Consider the following 21,071-nt stretch of genomic DNA (forward strand, 5'->3'; position numbering starts at 1 on the left):
TAAAGCTTTCTTTAGATGTGCCCAGTCTCCTGCGGAGCCGCTATTCCCCATGGTCCTTACGGAGTCCCCAGCATCCACTACGGACTACGAGAAATAGAATTATCGGTAAGTAAATTCTTATTTTAACCCTCATGTTCCTTCTGTCATTTGTCTGATGGTTATACCCCTGGCATGGTGATTCAGTGACACTCCAGGAGCAGCTGTGCGAACCATTTACTTCTGTGTATATTTGGCAGTAGCACACACAGGGCCTGAATCTGAAGTAGGAGTAAAACAAGTAACTGCACCTGGACAAACCATGCTGCACTGCAAGGGGGATAAATTTATTTTTATTGCATGCAGGGTTAATACGGGCTGCTTTCACATGTAGCGCACAAATACTGGGCAGCTTTATTTTTACACTGTATTTTGACATACCCTTCCCAAATCCAATCCTCTCTGCACATTTTACATCTGCCCCACCTACAGTGCAACACTGTTTTGCCCATGTTACTTGCTATTCCAGAATCAGGTCCACGGTCTGGATCCAGCCTCTACCCCACTATGTCCAGAACTGCCGTACTACACGTCCGGGAAAAACAGTTTTGTAGTGTTGGTGTAGAATGTCTCTGCCAGCTCCCCTGGTTCCTCTTCTCTTGCTGCAGCTGTGATCTCCAGGACCTGTCTGTGATATAAAGGTGGTGGTGTTAATAACACCTTAGCCATATCAGTCTATTCCAAAGGGTAAGCCAACCATGTGTCTCCCCTGCCCAATACTGCTTCTCTGTTATAGTAAGCACACGTAATAGCTGTGTATTCTGGTAACTTGGTAATAGTTATAAAAGTCAGAATATTATCTGTCATAACTACAGTTCGTAGTTAGCATTTTCTTCCCTGTGTTAAAGTCCGAGGCCATCGTACTTCGCCTTTTATAGTAAAGGTGATAAATGCAGCCAGATCAGTCATCTCTCCTTGTACTACAGCTGAGCTACAGGATAAAGCTACATTCTGTTTCCCATGTTATTAAGACTGAATTACATTATCAGTGGTAACTGGTAGTGTCTTAAAAGTGGCACAAAAGCTGGCTCAGTGCTGCATGCACAGACAGATGAAGGGACAAATGTACTAAAGCTGGCTCAGTGCTGCATGCACAGACAGATGAAGGGACAAATGTACTAAAGCTGGCTCAGTGCTGCATGCACAGACAGATGAAGGGACAAATGTACTAAAGCTGGCTCAGTGCTGCATACACAGACAGATGAAGGGACAAATGTACTAAAGCTGGCTCAGCGCTGCATGCACAGATGAAGGGACAAATGTACTAAAGCTGGCTCAGCGCTGCATGCACAGACAGATGAAGGGACAAATGTACTAAAGCTGTCTCAGCGCTGCATGCACAGACAGATGAAGGGACAAATGTACTAAAGCTGGCTCAGCGCTGCATGCACAGATGAAGGGACAAATGTACTAAAGCTGGCTCAGCGCTGCATGCACAGACAGATGAAGGGACAAATGTACTAAAGCTGGCTCAGCGCTGCATGCACAGATGAAGGGACAAATGTACTAAAGCTGGCTCAGCGCTGCATGCACAGACAGATGAAGGGACAAATGTACTAAAGCTGGCTCAGCGCTGCATGCACAGACAGATGAAGGGACAAATGTACTAAAGCTGGCTCAGCGCTGCATGCACAGACAGATGAAGGGACAAATGTACTAAAGCTGGGTCAGCGCTGCATGCACAGACAGATGAAGGGACAAATGTACTAAAGCTGGGTCAGCGCTGCATGCACAGACAGATGAAGGGACAAATGTACTAAAGCTGGCTCAGCGCTGCATGCACAGACAGATGAAGGGACAAATGTACTAAAGCTGGCTCAGCGCTGCATACACAGACAGATGAAGGGACAAATGTACTAAAGCTGGCTCAGTGCTGCATGCACAGACAGATGAAGGGACAAATGTACTAAAGCTGGCTCAGTGCTGCATGCACAGACAGATGAAGGGACAAATGTACTAAAGCTGGCTCAGCGCTGCATGCACAGACAGATGAAGGGACAAATGTACTAAAGCTGGCTCAGCGCTGCATGCACAGACAGATGAAGGGACAAATGTACTAAAGCTGGCTCAGCGCTGCATGCACAGACAGATGAAGGGACAAATGTACTAAAGCTGGCTCAGTGCTGCATGCACAGACAGATGAAGGGACAAATGTACTAAGTGGTGCTGTTCAATGCCATCACATGGTCAGATGCTGTAATAATATTAAATAGAAAACCAGTGCTGTTTTGCATTTAATACTATGGACATTTTCAATTCTGTGGCTGGAACTGCTGACAAGGTCGATACTTATACCCCTTTTCCACTAGCTCAAAAAATAAGATTTTACTTACCGATAAATCTATTTCTCGTAGTCCGTAGTGGATGCTGGGACTCCGTAAGGACCATGGGGAATAGCGGCTCCGCAGGAGACAGGGCACAAGAATAAAAGCTTTAGGATCAGGTGGTGTGCACTGGCTCCTCCCCCTATGACCCTCCTCCAAGCCTCAGTTAGGATACTGTGCCCGGACGAGCGTACATAATAAGGAAGGATATTGAATCCCGGGTAAGACTCATACCAGCCACACCAATCACACCGTACAACTTGTGATCTGAACCCAGTTAACAGTATGATAACAACGAAGGAGCCTCTGAAAAGATGGCTCACAACAACAACCCGATTTAGTTAACAATAACTATGTACAAGTATTGCAGACAATCCGCACTTGGGATGGGCGCCCAGCATCCACTACGGACTACGAGAAATAGATTTATCGGTAAGTAAAATCTTATTTTCTCTGACGTCCTAGTGGATGCTGGGACTCCGTAAGGACCATGGGGATTATACCAAAGCTCCCAAACGGGCGGGAGAGTGCGGATGACTCTGCAGCACCGAATGAGAGAACTCCAGGTCCTCCTCAGCCAGGGTATCAAATTTGTAGAATTTAGCAAACGTGTTTGCCCCTGACCAAGTAGCTGCTCTGCAAAGTTGTAAAGCCGAGACCCCTCGGGCAGCCGCCCAAGATGAGCCCACTTTCCTTGTGGAATGGGCTTTTACAGATTTTGGCTGTGGCAGGCCTGCCACAGAATGTGCAAGCTGAATTGTACTACAAATCCAACGAGCAATAGTCTGCTTAGAAGCAGGAGCACCCAGCTTGTTGGGTGCATACAGGATAAACAGCGAGTCAGACTTTCTGACTCCAGCCGTCCTGGAAACATATATTTTCAGGGCCCTGACAACGTCAAGTAACTTGGAGTCCTCCAAGTCCCTAGTAGCCGCAGGCACCACAATAGGTTGGTTCATGTGAAAAGCAGAAACCACCTTAGGGAGAAATTGAGGACGAGTCCTCAATTCTGCCCTGTCAGAATGAAAAATTAAGTAAGGGCTTTTATATGATAAAGCCGCCAATTCTGACACACGCCTGGCTGAAGCCAGGGCTAACAGCATCGTCACCTTCCATGTGAGATATTTTAAGTCCACAGTGGTGAGTGGTTCAAACCAATGTGACTTAAGGAACCTCAAAACAACATTGAGATCCCAAGGTGCCACTGGAGGCACAAAAGGAGGTTGTATATGCAGTACCCCTTTTACAAATGTCTGAACTTCAGGTACTGAAGCCAGTTCTTTCTGGAAGAAAATCGACAGAGCCGAAATTTGAACCTTAATGGACCCTAATTTTAGGCCCATAGACAGTCCTGTTTGCAGGAAATGGAGGAAACGACCCAGTTGAAATTCCTCTGTAGGGGCCTTCTTGGCCTCACACCACGCAACATATTTTCGCCAAATGCGGTGATAATGTTTTGCGGTTACATCCTTCCTGGCTTTGACCAGGGTAGGGATGACTTCATCTGGAATGCCTTTTTCCTTCAGGATCCGGCGTTCAACCGCCATGCCGTCAAACGCAGCCGCGGTAAGTCTTGGAACAGACAAGGCCCCTGCTGGAGCAGGTCCTTTCTTAGAGGTAGAGGCCACGGGTCTTCCGTGAGCATCTCTTGAAGTTCCGGGTACCAAGTCCTTCTTGGCCAATCCGGAACCACGAGTATCGTTCTTACTCCTCTCCTTCTTATGATTCTCAGTACTTTTGGTATGAGAGGCAGAGGAGGGAACACATACACTGACTGGTACACCCACGGTGTCACCAGAGCGTCCACCGCTATTGCCTGAGGGTCCCTTGTCCTGGCGCAATATCTGTCTAGTTTTTTGTTTAGACGTGACGCCATCATGTCCACCTTTGGTTTTTCCCAACGGTTTACAATCAGGTGGAAGACTTCTGGGTGAAGTCCCCACTCTCCCGGGTGAAGGTCGTGTCTGCTGAGGAAGTCTGCTTCCCAGTTGTCCACTCCCGGAATGAACACTGCTGACAGAGCTATTACATGATTTTCCGCCCAGCGAAGAATCCTTGCAGCTTCTGCCATTGCCCTCCTGCTTCTCGTGCCGCCCTGTCTGTTTACGTGGGCGACTGACGTGATGTTGTCCGATTGGATCAATACCGCCTGACCCTGAAGCAGGGGTTTTGCTTGACTTAGGGCATTGTAAATGGCCCGTAGTTCCAGAATGTTTATATGAAGAGATGTTTCCATGCTTGACCACAAGCCCTGGAAGTTTCTTCCCTGTGTGACTGCTCCCCAGCCTCTCAGGCTTGCATCCGTGGTCACCAGGATCCAATCCTGAATGCCGAATCTGCGGCCCTCTAGAAGATGAGCACTCTGCAACCACCACAGGAGGGACACCCTTGTCTTTGGTGACAGGGTTATCCGCTGCTGCATCTGAAGATGCGAACCGGACCATTTGTCCAGTAGATCCCACTGAAACGTTCTTGCATGGAATCTTCCGAATGGAATTGCTTCGTAAGAAGCCACCATTTTTCCCAGGACCCTCGTGCACTGATGCACTGACACCTGGCCTGGTTTTAGGAGGTTCCTGACTAGCTCGGATAACTCCTTGGCCTTCTCCTCCGGGAGAAAAACCTTCTTCTGGACTGTGTCCAGAATCATTCCTAGGAACAGAAGACGTGTCGTTGGAATCAGCTGCGATTTTGGAATATGTAGGATCCACCCGTGCTGACGTAACACTATCTGAGATAGTGCTACTCCGACTTCTAACTGTTCCCTGGACCTTGCCCTTATCAGGAGATCGTCCAAGTAAGGGATAATTAAGATGCCTTTTCTTCGAAGAAGAATCATCATTTCGGCCATTACCTTGGTAAAGACCCGAGGTGCCGTGGACAACCCAAACGGCAGCGTCTGAAACTGATAATGACAGTCTTGTACTACAAACCTGAGATACCCTTGGTGAGAAGGGTAGATTGGGACGTGGAGATAAGCATCTTTGATGTCCAGAGACACCATATAGTCCCCTTCTTCCAGGTTCGCTATCACCGCTCTGAGTGATTCCATCTTGAATTTGAACCTTTTTATGTAAGTGTTCAAGGATTTCAGATTTAAAATTGGTCTCACCGAGCCGTCCGGCTTCGGTACCACAAACAGCGTGGAATAATACCCCTTTCCTTGTTGTAGGAGGGGTACCTTGATTATCACCTGCTGGGAATACAGCTTGTGAATGGCTTCCAGAACTGCCTCCCTGTCGGAATCCAGGGATCCACTTGCGAGTGAGCCCACTGCGCGTTGAAATTCTTGAGACGGGCCCCCACCAAGTCTGAGTCTGCTTGTAAAGCCCCAGCGTCATGCTGAAGACTTGGCAGAAGCAGGGGAAGGCTTCTGATCCTGGGAAGCGGCTGCATGGTGCAGTCTTTTTCCCCTTCCTCTGCCCCGGGGCCTTTTGCTCGCTTGTATTTATGGGAACGAAAGGACTGAGTTTGAAAAGACGGTGTCTTTTTCTGCTGATGTGAAGTGACCTGGGGTAAGAAGGTGGACTTTCCAGCCGTTGCCGTGGCCACCAGGTCCGAAAGACCAGCCCCAAATAACTCCTCCCCTTTATACGGCAATACTTCCATATGTCGTTTGGAATCCGCATCCCCTGACCACTGACGCGTCCATAACGTTCTTCTGGCAGAGATGGACATAGCACTTACTCTTGATGCCAGGGTGCAAATATCCCTCTGTGCATCACGCATATATAGTAATGCATCCTTCAAATGCTCTATAGTTAACAATATATTGTCCCTATCCAGGGTATCAATATTTTCAGTCAGGAAATCCGACCACGCGACTCCAGCACTGCACATCCAGGCTGAGGCAATCGCTGGTCGCAGTATAACACCAGTATGTGTGTATATACCTTTAAGGATATTTTCCAGCCTTCTATCGGCTGGTTCCTTGAGGGCGGCCGTATCTGGAGACGGTAACGCCACTTGTTTTGATAAGCGTGTGAGTTCCTTATCTACCCTAGGGGGTGTTTCCCAACGCGCCCTAACCTCTGGCGGGAAAGGATATAGTGCCAATAATTTATTAGAAATCAGCAGTTTTTTGTCGGGAGAAACCCACGCTTTATCACATACCTCAACTGACTCAGGAAAAACTATTGGTAGTTTTTTCACCCCCCACATAATACCCTTCTTAGTGGTATTTGTAGTGTCAGAAATGTGCAATGCTTCCTTCATTGCCGTGATCATGTAACGTGTGGCCCTACTGGACATTACGTTCGACTCATCACCGTCGACACTAGACTCAGTATCTGTGTCTGGGTCTGTGTCGACCCACTGAGGTAACGGGCGTTTTAGGGCCCCTGACGGTGTCTGAGACGCCTGGACAGGCACTAATTGATTTGCCGGCTGTCTCATGTCGTCAACAGTTTTTTGCAAAGTGTTGACATTATCACTTAATTGTTTGAACACGATCATCCAGTCAGGTGTCGACTCCCTAGGGGGTGACATCACTAACGCAGGCAATTGCTCCGCCTCCACATCATTTTCCTCCTCATACATGTCGACACACACGTACCGACACACAGCACACACACCGGGAATGCTCTGATAGAGGACAGGACCCCACGAGCCCTTTGGAGAGACAGAGGGAGAGTCTGCCAGCACACACCCAGCGCTATATATATATACAGGGATAACCTTATATAAGTGTTATTCCCTTATAGCTGCTGTTTATATTGTCATTTGCTGCCAATAGTGCCCCCCCTTCTCTTTTTTACCCTGATTCTGAAGCAGGACTGCAGGGGAGAGTCAGGGAGCCGTCCTTCCAGCGGAACTGTGAGGGAAAATGGCGCTTGTGTGCTGAGGAGATAGGCTCCGCCCCTTCACGACGTCCTTATCTCCCGCTCTTTTGTGTAAAAATGGCAGGGTTTAAAATACATCCATATAGCCCAGGAGCTATATGTGATGTATTCTTTTGCCACCTAAGGTATTATCATTTATATTGCGTCTCAGGGCGCTCCCCCCCAAGCGCCCTGCACCCTCAGTGACCGGAGTGTGAAGTGTGCTGAGAGCAATGGCGCACAGCTGCGGTGCTGTGCGCTACCTTAGTCTGAAGACAGGATTGTCTTCTGCCGCCGATTTCACCGGACCTCTTCGTCTCTTCTGGCTCTGTAAGGGGGATGGCGGCGCGGCTCCGGTGACCCATCCAGGCTGTACCTGTGATCGTCCCTCTGGAGCTAATGTCCAGTAGCCTAAGAAGCCCAATCCACTCTGCACGCAGGTGAGTTCGCTTCTTCTCCCCTTAGTCCCATGATGCAGTGAGCCTGTTGCCAGCAGGACTCACTGAAAATAAAAAACCTAAATTAAACTTTTATTCTAAGCAGCTCAGGAGAGCCACCTAGCCTGCACCCTTCTCGTTCGGGCACAAAAATCTAACTGAGGCTTGGAGGAGGGTCATAGGGGGAGGAGCCAGTGCACACCACCTGATCCTAAAGCTTTTATTCTTGTGCCCTGTCTCCTGCGGAGCCGCTATTCCCCATGGTCCTTACGGAGTCCCAGCATCCACTAGGACGTCAGAGAAAACACGGGTAAATGCACGGAGGCGCGCATTTACCCGTGTTTTCTCTGACGTCCTAGTGGATGCTGGGAACTCCGTAAGGACCAGGGGGATAGCGGCTCCGCAGGAGACTGGGCACAAAAGTAAAAGCTTTAGGGCTACCTGGTGTGCACTGGCTCCTCCCCCTATGACCCTCCTCCAAGCCTCAGTTAAGATTTTTGTGCCCGAACGAGAAGGGTGCACACTAGGTGGCTCTCCTGAGCTGCTTAGTGAAAAAGTTTAAGTATAGGTTTTTTTATTTTCAGTGAGTCCTGCTGGCAACAGGTTCACTGCACCGAGGGACTAAGGGGAGAAGAAGCGAACTCACCTGCGTGCAGAGTGGATTGGGCTTCTTAGGCTACTGGACATTAGCTCCAGAGGGACGATCACAGGCCCAGCCATGGATGGGTCCCAGAGCCGCGCCGCCGGCCCCCTTACAGAGCCAGAAGACTGAAGAGGTCCGGGAAATCGGCGGCAGAAGACGTCCTGTCTTCAATAAGGTAGCGCACAGCACCGCAGCTGTGCGCCATTGCTCTCAGCACACTTCACACTCCGGTCACTGAGGGTGCAGGGCGCTGGGGGGGGGCGCCCTGAGACGCAATAAAAACACCTTAGATGGCAAAAAATACATCACATATAGCTCCTGGGCTATATGGATGCATTTAACCCCTGCCAGTTTTTCCTTAAAAAAGCGGGAGAAAGGCTGCCGAGAAGGGGGCGGAGCCTATCTTCTCAGCACACAAGCGCCATTTTCCCTCACAGCTCCGCTGGAAGGACGTCTCCCTGACTCTCCCCTGCAGTCCTGCACTACAGAAACAGGGTAAAACAAGAGAGGGGGGGGGCACTAATTTGGCAGATTAATAAATACAGCAGCTATATAAGGGAAAAACACTTATATAAGGTTATCCCTGTATATATATATATATATAGCGCTCTGGTGTGTGCTGGCAAACTCTCCCTCTGTCTCCCCAAAGGGCTAGTGGGGTCCTGTCCTCTATCAGAGCATTCCCTGTGTGTGTGCTGTGTGTCGGTACGTTGTGTCGACATGTATGAGGAGGAAAATGGTATGGAGGCGGAGCAATTGCCTGTAATAGTGATGTCACCCCCTAGGGAGTCGACACCTAACTGGATGGTCTTATGGAAGGAATTACGTGATAGCGTCAGCACTTTACAAAAGACTGTTGACGACATGAGACAGCCGGCAAATCAGTTAGTATCTGTCCAGGCGTCTCAAACACCGTCAGGGGCTCTAAAGCGCCCGTTACCTCAGATGGTCGACACAGACACAGACACTGACTCCAGTGTCGACGGTGAGGAAACAAACGTATTTTCCAGTAGGGCCACACGTTACATGATCACGGCAATGAAGGAGGTTTTGAACATTTCTGATACTACAAGTACCACAAAAAAGGGTATTATGTGGGGTGTGAAAAAACTACCCGTAGTTTTTCCTGAATCAGATGAATTAAATGAGGTGTGTGATGAAGCGTGGGTTTCCCCCGATAAAAAACTGCTAATTTCTAAAAAATTATTGGCATTATACCCTTTCCCGCCAGAGGTTAGGGCGCGTTGGGAAACACCCCCTAGGGTAGATAAGGCGCTCACACGCTTATCAAAACAAGTGGCGTTACCGTCTCCTGATACGGCCGCCCTCAAGGAGCCAGCTGATAGGAAGCTGGAAAATATCCTAAATAGTATATACACACATACTGGTGTTATACTGCGACCAGCAATCGCCTCAGCCTGGATGTGCAGTGCTGGGCTGGCTTGGTCGGATTCCTTGACTGAAAATATTGATACCCTGGACAGGGACAGTCTATTATTGACTATAGAGCATTTAAAGGATGCATTTCTATATATGCGTGATGCACAGAGGGATATTTGCACTCTGGCATCAAGAGTAAGTGCGCTGTCCATTTCTGCCAGAAGAGGGTTATGGACGCGACAGTGGTCAGGTGATGCGGATTCAAAACGGCATATGGAAGTATTGCCGTATAAAGGGGAGGAGTAATTTGGGGTCGGTCTATCGGACCTGGTGGCCACGGCAACGGCTGGGAAATCCACCTTTTTACCCCAGGTCACCTCTCAGCAGAAAAAGACACCGTCTTTTCAGGCTCAGTCCTTTCGTCCCCATAAGGGCAATCGGGCAAAAGGCCACTCATATCTGCCCCGGGGCAGAGGAAGGGGAAAAAGACTGCAGCAGGCAGCCTCTTCCCAGGAACAGAAGCCCTCCCCCGCTTCTGCCAAGTCCTCAGCATGACGCTGGGGCCTTACAAGCGGACTCAGGTACGGTGGGGGGTCGTCTCAAGAATTTCAGCGCGCAGTGGGCTCACTCGCAAGTGGACCCCTGGATCCTGCAGGTAGTATCTCAGGGGTACAAATTGGAATTCGAGACGTCTCCCCCTCGCCGGTTCCTGAAGTCTGCTTTACCAACGTCTCCCTCCGACAGGGAGGCGGTATTGGAAGCCATTCACAAGCTGTATTCCCAGCAGGTGATAATCAAGGTACCCCTCCTACAACAGAGAAAGGGGTATTATTCCACGCTGTTTGTGGTACCGAAGCCGGACGGCTCGGTAAGACCTATTTTAAATCTGAAATCCTTGAACACTTACATACAAAGGTTCAAATTCAAGATGGAGTCACTCAGAGCAGTGATAGCGAACCTGGAAGAAGGGGACTATATGGTGTCTCTGGACATCAAGGATGCTTACCTCCATGTCCCAATTTGCCCTTCTCACCAAGGGTACCTCAGGTTTGTGGTACAGAACTGTCACTATCAGTTTCAGACGCTGCCGTTTGGATTGTCCACGGCACCCCGGGTCTTTACCAAGGTAATGGCCGAAATGATGATTCTTCTTCGAAGAAAAGGCGTCTTAATTATCCCTTACTTGGACGATCTCCTGATAAGGGCAAGGTCCAGGGAACAGTTAGAGGTCGGAGTAGCACTATCTCAAGTAGTACTACGACAGCACGGGTGGATTCTAAATATTCCAAAATCGCAGCTGATTCCGACGACACGTCTGCTGTTCCTAGGGATGATTCTGGACACAGTCCAGAAAAAGGTGTTTCTCCCGGAGGAGAAAGCCAGGGAGTTATCCGAGCTAGTCAGGAACCTCCTAAAACCAGGCCAAGTGTCAGTGCATCAATGCACAAGGGTCCTGGGAAAAATGGTGGCTTCTTACGAAGCGATTCCATTCGGCAGATTCCACGCAAGAACTTTTCAGTGGGATCTGCTGGACAAATGGTCCGGATCGCATCTTCAGATGCATCAGCGGATAACCCTGTCTCCAAGGACAAGGGTGTCTCTCCTGTGGTGGTTGCAGAGTGCTCATCTTCTATAGGGCCGTAGATTCGGCATTCAGGACTGGGTCCTGGTGACCACGGATGCCAGCCTGAGAGGCTGGGGAGCAGTCACACAGGGAAGAAATTTCCAGGGCTTGTGGTCAAGCATGGAAACGTCATTTCACATAAATATCCTGGAACTGAGGGCCATTTACAATGCCCTAAGTCAAGCAAGGCCTCTGCTTCAGGGTCAGCCGGTGTTGATCCAGTCGGACAACATCACGGCAGTCGCCCACGTAAACAGACAGGGCGGCACAAGATGCAGGAGGGCAATGGCAGAAGTTGCAAGGATTCTTCGCTGGGCGGAAAATCATGTGATAGCACTGTCAGCAGTGTTCATTCCGGGAGTGGACAACTGGGAAGCAGACTTCCTCAGCAGACACGACCTCCACCCGGGGGAGTGGGGACTTCACCCAGAAGTCTTCCACATGATTGTGAACCGTTGGGAAAAACCAAAGGTGGACATGATGGCGTCCCGCCTCAACAAAAAACTAGACAGATATTGCGCCAGGTCAAGGGACCCTCAGGCAATAGCTGTGGACGCTCTGGTAACACCGTGGGTGTACCAGTCAGTGTATGTGTTCCCTCCTCTGCCTCTCATACCCAAGGTACTGAGAATCATAAGAAGGAGAGGAGTAAGGACTATACTCGTGGCTCCGGATTGGCCAAGAAGGACTTGGTACCCGGAACTTCAAGAGATGCTCACGGAGGACCCGTGGCCTCTACCTCTAAGAAAGGACCTGCTCCAGCAGGGACCCTGTCTGTTCCAAGACTTACCGCGGCTGCGTTTGACGGCATGGCGGTTGAACGCCGGATCCTGAAGGAAAAAGGCATTCCGGATGAAGTCATCCCTACCCTGATCAAAGCCAGGAAGGATGTAACCGTGCAACATTATCACCGTATTTGGCGTAAATATGTTGCGTGGTGTGAGGCCAGGAAGGCCCCTACAGAGGTATTTCAACTGGGTCGTTTCCTGCATTTCCTGCAAACAGGACTGTCTATGGGCCTAAAATTAGGGTCCATTAAGGTTCAAATTTCGGCCCTGACGATTTTCTTCCAGAAAGAACTGGCTTCAGTTCCTGAAGTTCAGACGTTTGTCAAAGGGGTACTGCATATACAGCCTCCTTTTGTGCCTCCAGTGGCACCTTGGGATCTCAATGTAGTTTTGGGGTTCCTAAAATCACATTGGTTTGAACCACTCACCACTGTGGACTTAAAATATCTCACATGGAAAGTGGTAATGCTGTTAGCCCTGGCTTCAGCCAGGCGGGTCTCAGAATTGGCGGCTTTATCCTATAAAAGCCCTTACCTAATTTTTCATACGGACAGGGCAGAATTGAGGACTCGTCCTCAATTTCTCCCTAAGGTGGTTTCAGCGTTTCACTTGAACCAGCCTATTGTGGTACCTGCGGCTACTAGGGACTTGGAGGACTCCAAGTTGCTGGACGTAGTCAGGGCCCTGAAAATATATGTTTCCAGGACGGCTGGAGTCAGAAAATCTGACTCGCTGTTTATCCTGTATGCACCCAACAAGCTGGGTGCTCCTGCTTCTAAGCAGACTATTGCTCGTTGGATTTGTAGTACAATTCAGCTTGCACATTCTGTGGCAGGCCTGCCACAGCCAAAATCTGTAAAAGCCCATTCCACAAGGAAAGTGGGCTCATCTTGGGCGGCTGCCCGAGGGGTCAAGGCTTTACAACTTTGCCGAGCAGCTACTTGGTCAGGGGCAAACACGTTTGCTAAATTCTACAAAGTTGATACCCTGGCTGAGGAGGACCTGGAGTTCTCTCATTCGGTGCTGCAGAGTCATCCGCACTCTCCTGCCCGTTTGGGAGCTTTGGTATAATCCCCATGGTCCTTACGGAGTTCCCAGCATCCACTAGGACGTCAGAGAAAATAAGAATTTACTTACCGATAATTCTATTTCTCGTAGTCCGTAGTGGATGCTGGGCGCCCATCCCAAGTGCGGATTGTCTGCAATACTTGTACATAGTTATTGTTACAAAAATCGGGTTATTATTGTTGTGAGCCATCTTTTCAGAGGCTCCTCTGTTATCATGCTGTTAACTGGGTTCAGATCACAGGTTGTACGGTGTGATTGGCGTGGCTGGTATGAGTCTTACCCGGGATTCAAAATCCTTCCTTATTGTGTACGCTCGTCCGGGCACAGTATCCTAACTGAGGCTTGGAGGAGGGTCATAGGGGGAGGAGCCAGTGCACACCAGGTAGTCCTAAAGCTTTTACTTTTGTGCCCAGTCTCCTGCGGAGCCGCTATCCCCCTGGTCCTTACGGAGTTCCCAGCATCCACTACGGACTACGAGAAATAGAATTATCGGTAAGTAAATTTTTGTTTTTTGCAAGTGGAAAAGGGTAAACCCGGATCAAGTGACCCGTGAATCCTACCCAGCTATTTACCTGGGTAGGACACAGGAATGATCCGGGTAGGGTTGTAGTGTAAACGGGAGCCGTGTTGATGCGACACGGCTCCCGTTTACACTGTATGGAAGGGCGGCGCTGAAAGGTCATGTGATCTCCCTGCGCCGCCCCTGCCGCGTCACCAACCCGGCATATGCCGGGTTGTGACTGCTGATGGGAAAGGGGCCGAGCACAGGCCGCAGCAGGGGGCAGCTCCCGTGTCAGGCTCCCGGCTGCGACCCGTGCTCGTAAGTGGAAAAGGGGTATAAGTAACTATATCTAATACCCCTTTCAGGCATAAGCCAAAAACCTGTTGTTTTTTTCTGGTGTTCGCACATCAACCCGGGGTCAGTGCACCGGCCTGTGTGTGAAAGGTATGACCCAGGCCGTGCCTAAAAGGAATTAATTGGCAGGGAACAGTGGGGCTTGGAGGACATACGGCCTAATTCAGACCTGATCGTAGCTTTGCACAGCTATGATCAGTTACTCAGACATACGGGGGGGATGGGGGGGATGCCCAGCACAGGGCTAGCCTGCCGCACATGTCTGGCCCAAAAACGCCCCCCCCCCCCCCAGACAAGTACAAAAGCATTGCACAGTGGCGATGCTTTTGTACTTGACGAGTAGCTCCCTTCCTGCGCGCTGGCAGGGAGCTACCTGTCTTCTGTCCGGGTCGCAGCGCAGCAGCCGCCGTGGCACGGTCCAGGCACGCCTGCGTTGCCCGGACCGCGCCCCCAAAACGGCGGCCAAACGTCGTCAGACCACCCCCTCCTGCCCAGTGACCGCCTCTGCCTGTCAATCTCGCAGAGGCGAACGCTGGGCTGAGATGGGCATTGGCGGTCTGGCATGCGCAGTTCAGACCTGATCGGCTGCTGTGCGATAACGCACAGCAGCGATCAGGTCTGAATTAGGCCCATAATCTCCAAGCATCCACTGTAAGCTAGAAGATCTGGGTCCAGTGTGAAGAGTAACGACACGGAAATAGCCCGAATTGTCACCCATATCTGAACGGGGAGGGGGTAAATACAGAGAACCCCAGCTTCAACCCATGCTCTGTGTCCTTGGTCTGAGCCGCGCTTTACGCCTGAAAGGGGTATACGTTTGTGCAGAAGGTGCAAATCTCCAAGTAACCAAAAAGTAATTTTCTCTTACGTCCTAGAGGATGCTGGGGTCCACATTAGTACCATGGGGTATAGATGGGTCCACCAGGAGCCATTAACACTTTAAGAGTTTGAGAGTGTGGGCTGGCTCCTCCCTCTATGCCCCTCCTATCAGGCTCAGTTTAGAAAATGTGCCCAGAGGAGCCGGTCACAGCTAGGGGAGCTCTCCAGAGTTTCCTTAGTAAAAGTTATTTTTTTAGAGTTTATTGTTTTACAGGGAGGCTGCTGGCAACAGCCTCCCTGCAGCGAGGGACTGAGGGGGGGAGCAGTGTCCGCCCTGCGGGGTCTGAGCCACTGTCTCCGCTGACTGGACACTGAGCTCCAGAGGGGATGTCTCACCCCAGCAGCATGCCGCCACCCCCTTGCAGAGCTGAAGATTGTGGCGAGTGAGACACCGACCCCCCTAGCAAGCGGGGGGCCGGTGTGAAGATGGCGGCAACAGGGTATGGAGCCCAGTACTAACTGCGCTCTGGGGCTCAGCGGTACATAGTGCGGCGCTGTGAGGGGCGCCCTGAGCCAGCGCCTGCACCCTACACTGGTCACGCAGCCTGTCGGGGTCCCCGGATCTCAGCCAGCATCAATCCTCAGGCCAGTATAATCCTATGAAGAGCGGGAAGACAGCACCATTTTGGGGGCGGAGCTTCTCAGAGCGGACCCAGCAGCGTTTAGCGCCATTTTCCTGCCTGCACAGCGCTGTACAGGAAAGAAACAAGTCCCTCCACAGCAATCTCAAGCTATCTCACGGTACCAGGGGGTTGTAGAAGGGGTGGGAGGCTGCAAAACGGCTGTGTAACCTATTAAGGTACACAGTCAGCGCTCATAAGGGGTCTCCCTTGTATGTATAAAAGCGCTGTGTGTGGGTTGGCTCCAATCTCTGTCTCTCTCTTGCCATTCTTGGGGAGAAACTCTGTCTGTATCCCCTGTGTGTGTGTGGAGTGTTTGTGGTCACCAATAGTAATGTCCAGGGACTCTGTGCCATATGCTGCAGAGGATTTGTCCTCTTAAAATAATCCATTCCATGTAATCAGGATTGCACTGATTTAGCACAGAATCTAACAAGGGAGCCGGAATGGTTATCCTCTATCAAAAATTTGATTTCTCAGATTTCACAAAATGAATCTGCTACCCAGGTGCTGCAGAATATGGCAGTCTGGCCCAGTTCTGGTACCTCAGGTCCCCCCTGTAATCCCATAAGCGTTTTTAGCATAAATTATGCAGGATGACACCGATACAGATTCTGACGGTGATTATGGGGTACGGGGGAAAGCATCTCTTGCTAAAGGGGTGCAGTTGATGATAGAGGCTATTAGGGATGTGTTGAATATTAATGATACACCACCTGAGCAGGTTGGGGAGGCTTACTTCAATAAGAATAAGAAAGTCTTGGTAACCTTCCCTGCGTCAAAAGAATTAAATGCTATTTCTCCTTCATCCACTAGGGGCCACTGGAGCGTAGTTACAATGGGGAAATAGTAGGCAGTAATTGGGAGCTCCTCCCCTACTATCTCCCCTCCAAGCCAGTCTTAGTTAGTGCCCGAGGTGAGCTGGTTCACTTGGTTTTAGCTGAAGAAATTTTTTCTTTTTTCTTTATTATTTTATTTTCTTTCTTACACACACAGACTGGCCGCTCTGCCACTGCCAGTCTGCACCGCGGGAGCTGCCGGCGGGGTCCCATCACAGCTGCGTGCGGCTCGGGATGGGCCCCGGCTGAGGGAGACACTGAGCTCTCCTGAGTTGGCCGGACACCGCTGCGTGCGGCGCGTGTCGGGGCCACTCCATCCAGCAGAAGATTACGGCAGCACGGCAGCGGTAAGTCTCAAAAGTGACCGGACACCGCTGCGTGCGGCGCGCGTCGGGGTCGCTCTGTCGAGCAGAGTATAAGTCAACACCGCTGAGTGCGGCGCGTGTCGGGACTACATCTGGACAGCGGTGAGTACAATCTCCCCCCCTCCAGACTGATGTATGATTGTACACTGTCAGTTTTAGTGATTTAATTGTGCAATGTGGTGGTTGGACCCCCCCCCTATACTCCCCAGTCAGAGACAGGCTGGCGGGTTTCAGAGGCGCACTTATTATTTTGAACGGAGCTACAGCCCGCTCTGTAAGCGGGCTCAGCGCTCTCCGCTCCCGGCCGCAGCATAAGGCAGCCGAGTGATACACTTCCCGCTTATTTTTACATCTTCTGCCAACTCCCGCTCAGTACGGCGGCTCTGCACTCTCCGCTCCCCGGCCGCAGCATACAGGCGGCCGGGAGGGATACAAGGCGCTTCCCGCTTACTGTACACTGCAGCGGGTTTTCAAACTTGGCGCCGAATCGGGGGGGCGGAGCTAACTCCCGCTCCGTACGGCGGCTCTGCGCTCTCCGGTCGCTGCAGCACAAGTCCTCCGCTCCCCGGACCGCTGCAGCACAAGTCCTCTGCTCCCCAGACCGCGGCAAGCTCCTTTCCTCTGCCTGGCTGTTCAAGGAGCATATTTTACTTTTAAAAGGTATCAAGCTAATTCCCGCTTTACTCAACGGGCTCCCCTCCGGCGGATCACAGCACTCATTGTCTCTCTGCTGTCTCAGTGGGGTTTAAGTTTTTTTCTGTGCATGCATATGCTGGCTGCCATTCCTCCCTGCAGGGGAGTCATTTCAGAGAGGCTGTAGATCAGGAACCTGCTCTATTGCAGGAGCTGGTGCTCAGCTCATTAATGATTAAAATCTAGGGTGCAAGTATTTATCTACCCTGGTATTTATATACCCTGTTAGAAGGTTCACATAGACAGTATTTATCTACTCTGTTGGGTTCACTGTGTATGTGTATATATATATATATATATATATATATATATATATATATATATATATATATATATATATATATATATATATATATATATACATATACAGGTTGAGTATCCCTTATCCAAAATTCAAAATCACACATTTTCTGTGTATGCATTACCAGATATAGGGAATAAAACAAACCACTTCCGCAATGTTTTATAATAACAAAATAGCCCACCTTGCCACATAACATTTTCCCCCATCTTTTCTCGCAGGCTGGCCACCATTTTGAAAAGCCAGCGGAACCTCCGAGAAACATCTGGTGCACCTAAATTAGGGGGCACTACATACGGGGCAGGGGGTTGCCTTACCTTTATTATTCCTTGGTGTCACTAGTTACTAATGCTATTTGTAATTTGGGGAATGTGTGTGGCATCAGACAGATAGCGCTGCGGCTCAGTACGCTAGTAGCGGGTATCTGAACACCAGGGTTTCAATCTAAAAAAAAAAAAAAAAAAATAACTTTAAGGGAAGCTCCTATGGCTAAGACTCCTGTCCCACAGCGCAGCGTTACTGGTTCAGGTCTCCGCTGCTCCAGAAAGTTTATTTGAATCGTGTCTGTCACTACACGTTATAGTGCAGACCTTACATAGGGCAGTGTCTATTTAACCCACCTTTTCTCTTTTCGTTTGTCTCACCTGGGATAGTCAAATAATTCCCTCTTAGGTGTGAAGTACGAGGTGAAGCCATCTGCTTAGCCCTCCACGCACCTGCAGGATGCATCTGTTTGAACAGCTCAGATTATGCACGTAATGTCACTGTTAACAGAGACCTTGTAAGTCATTTCCCTTCTCCAGGTTTCAAAAAGAACCTTGCTAACCTTCCATGTTACACGGATTGGTGGTGGAAAGGCCTCTCTGGAAGGAGGCGAGAGATGTCCAGGATACTGATGGTCTGTTTTCGGTGGAGTCTGAACCAGTGTCTCAGAATATCCAGGTATGTTATACAGCAGTTCGTCTGATACTGCAGGTTAAGGAACTGCCAGGGACAAGGTTAAAGTTGTGGCTGATGTGTTGACCATAATTATTTTTTAAGGCGGGCACGTCGGGTCCATCAGGGTTCGACGCCGATGACGAAATGACAGCGACTGGTCCAGTTTCGGTTGAGCTCGGCAGGCTCCGGTAGGCGGCCTGCAGACACCCGAATACACAATTTCAGGTATCAAACAATGTTTGTTTTCCTATCCTTTCCCCGCAGACGGCAGGAAAGGGTATCAGAACCTCTCCAGGGTATACCCCTCGATGTATCGCCGGTCCAACAAGCTGCCGTTTCCCTGAGGCAACCTTGCTCAGGGATCCATCGAAGACACATATACGGCAGCGGGGTTCTACCGTGTCCTGAGCAGGTAGGTTGTGGAACAATTGTCCTCTAGGCTACAGGATAATTCGCATCAGGATCAACTGATACTTTGGGACAGATCAGAATCACGATTCGGCTTTAGGTTATTTTGAGGTATCCACGTCTGCAGACTCGGAACCTGGATTTTCGCTTGGGCTGTCTTAACCCGACGACCTCTGGGGCTGCGACAGTGACTGGTGAACATGAAATCCTACGGGGCAGAGGGTTCAGGGGAAGGAACTTTCTGCAGGATTTCTTGAACCATTGGAGGTAAGTCCACTTTTCTTTCTCCTACTGCTGCCCCAGCTCCAAGACTGACCTTTACCGGTCTTTCCTTTAGATCTTTCTGTGCAGTTTCAGGTTTTTGACTCCACATGGGCGGTATCTCCGTCACCAAGGGATCTCATGGTAACAGGCTGAAGCAGAGGTTCAGCATCCTCGGTCCAGTCTGATTTTAGGTCATCCAACACACCCACTACAGGTCACACCTTCCTACCACCTGGAGGGTCCCAGGGTAGGCGTATGCAGGTGGTCCTACTGGGAGGACTGAGAAGGCTTGGGCGGTTACGGACTAGACTTTGGAATAAAACCGTCTCTGGGGTCCCTCGGCGTAGGTCGGCCGGTCGACAATGACAAGAGCAGTCATACTGCAAGCGGCGCTCCATATGCTTCTAACCGCAAAGGGTGTTGATCCCTGTTTTCACATATCATTTGAATCGGGACAGTTCTCAGGCCTTTGTTTTCTTTTCACGGGCCGAAGCTAGATGGCTCGGCCAGGCCTATTCTGGCCTTAGAATCTTTTCAGTCTGTGATTGCTAGTTTTGAACAAGAAAGGAGGTTTTTACGCGTCCCTTGTCTTCAGGGATGCCTGTTCACGGATTTCCGTTGGGCTTCCTCATCGGACTTTTCTCAGATTCGCATTACAGGATACTCATTTTCACTGCCAGTACTTTCCATTCGGTCTCTCTTCCGCTCCCACAGGGTTCAGGAAGATCACAGAATAACTCTTTTTCAGGGGCAGGAAGTGACGTTTGTTCCCTAATTGGACAATCTACTACTAGTATCCCACTCTGCAGATTAGGTGGCTTCTGAATATCCTGAGGATCCAGGAGCTTCTGGTTCGACACGGATCCAATTATGCTCCTCGTAAACGTTTCTCAACACGGTCCGTCAGAGGATTTTTCCTTCCTCGGCACCAGGTACTCTCTTTCTTCAGTCAAGTTGCGACGCCATGAGTGGTCGCCTGCATTCCCCTCTGAGCGGAGGACAACAATCTTCTTTCCAGGTCAAGCCGCCAGGTCAGACTCCCGGGTGAGGGGACATTCCCCGGAGTTTTGTCAGCTGGTCCGCTGTTGGCGGAGATTTCGAAACGTCCTCAGGGCGTTCTGACTGACTCTTTAAGACGGGAGCTCTGGCGGCAGTAGCCGAGGATGCCCTCAGGGCTCCTTGGAGTTTCTGGTTAGTCTATCCTGCCTCCTTTTCTATTTCTACCTCACTTTCGGTAACACAGGAGGGGAGAGTGCGCGCTAGTCCTCTCGGTGGCTCCGGTGGGGCCAAGCATGACTTACATTTCCAGCCTGCATCTGTTCTCAGTAGAGGAACCTTGGCTCCTACCTCGACTAGTCTGTCTACTTCAACAGGGTCCTTTTCTTTGTTCAATCTTAAACTGGTTTCGTTTAACCTCGTGACTATTCACGAGACCTCAGAAGGGAGGAGTTCCCTAGTTCGGTAATGCCTACTGGGCCCCGATTTCAGAAGTCTGTTACCTCTTCTCGCTTTTGCCACTTTTGGAAAACTTTATGGGGCATAGTGAGGATAACAGGGGTTTTCCCCTTCTTTCAGTTACCATTCAGCCGTCATCTTTGGTTTCTCTGGGAAGTTTTGCTCGGCTGCGCTTCAACATACATTGACCTGAAATTTAGGTCTCTGCCCTTTCGGTTTTCTTCCAAAAGAGATTAGCCTGCCGGCCATAAGTTCGGGCTCTCTTTCAGGGAGTACTCTATTGGCAACTCCCCCGGGTGAGCTTCAGACTCAGCGGTCGTTTCTTCCAGAGG

The 21,071-nt window shown here is 50.1% G+C and overlaps 1 protein-coding gene across 1 annotated transcript in view; it reads right to left on the bottom strand.

Moving 5' to 3' along the window:
• Positions 1-307: 307 nt before the first annotated feature.
• The window catches only part of TATDN1 (TatD DNase domain containing 1), a 98,097-nt gene continuing 77,333 nt past the window's right edge, over positions 308-21,071 (bottom strand). The window contains exon 12 of the mRNA XM_063921318.1: positions 308-664. Within this exon, the coding sequence (XP_063777388.1) occupies positions 562-664 (103 nt within the window). The 3' untranslated portion in view covers positions 308-561. The remainder of the gene's footprint in view (positions 665-21,071) is intronic.

Source organism: Pseudophryne corroboree, chromosome 5 (genome assembly GCF_028390025.1).
Source record: "Pseudophryne corroboree isolate aPseCor3 chromosome 5, aPseCor3.hap2, whole genome shotgun sequence".
Lineage (NCBI taxonomy): Eukaryota > Metazoa > Chordata > Amphibia > Anura > Myobatrachidae > Pseudophryne > Pseudophryne corroboree.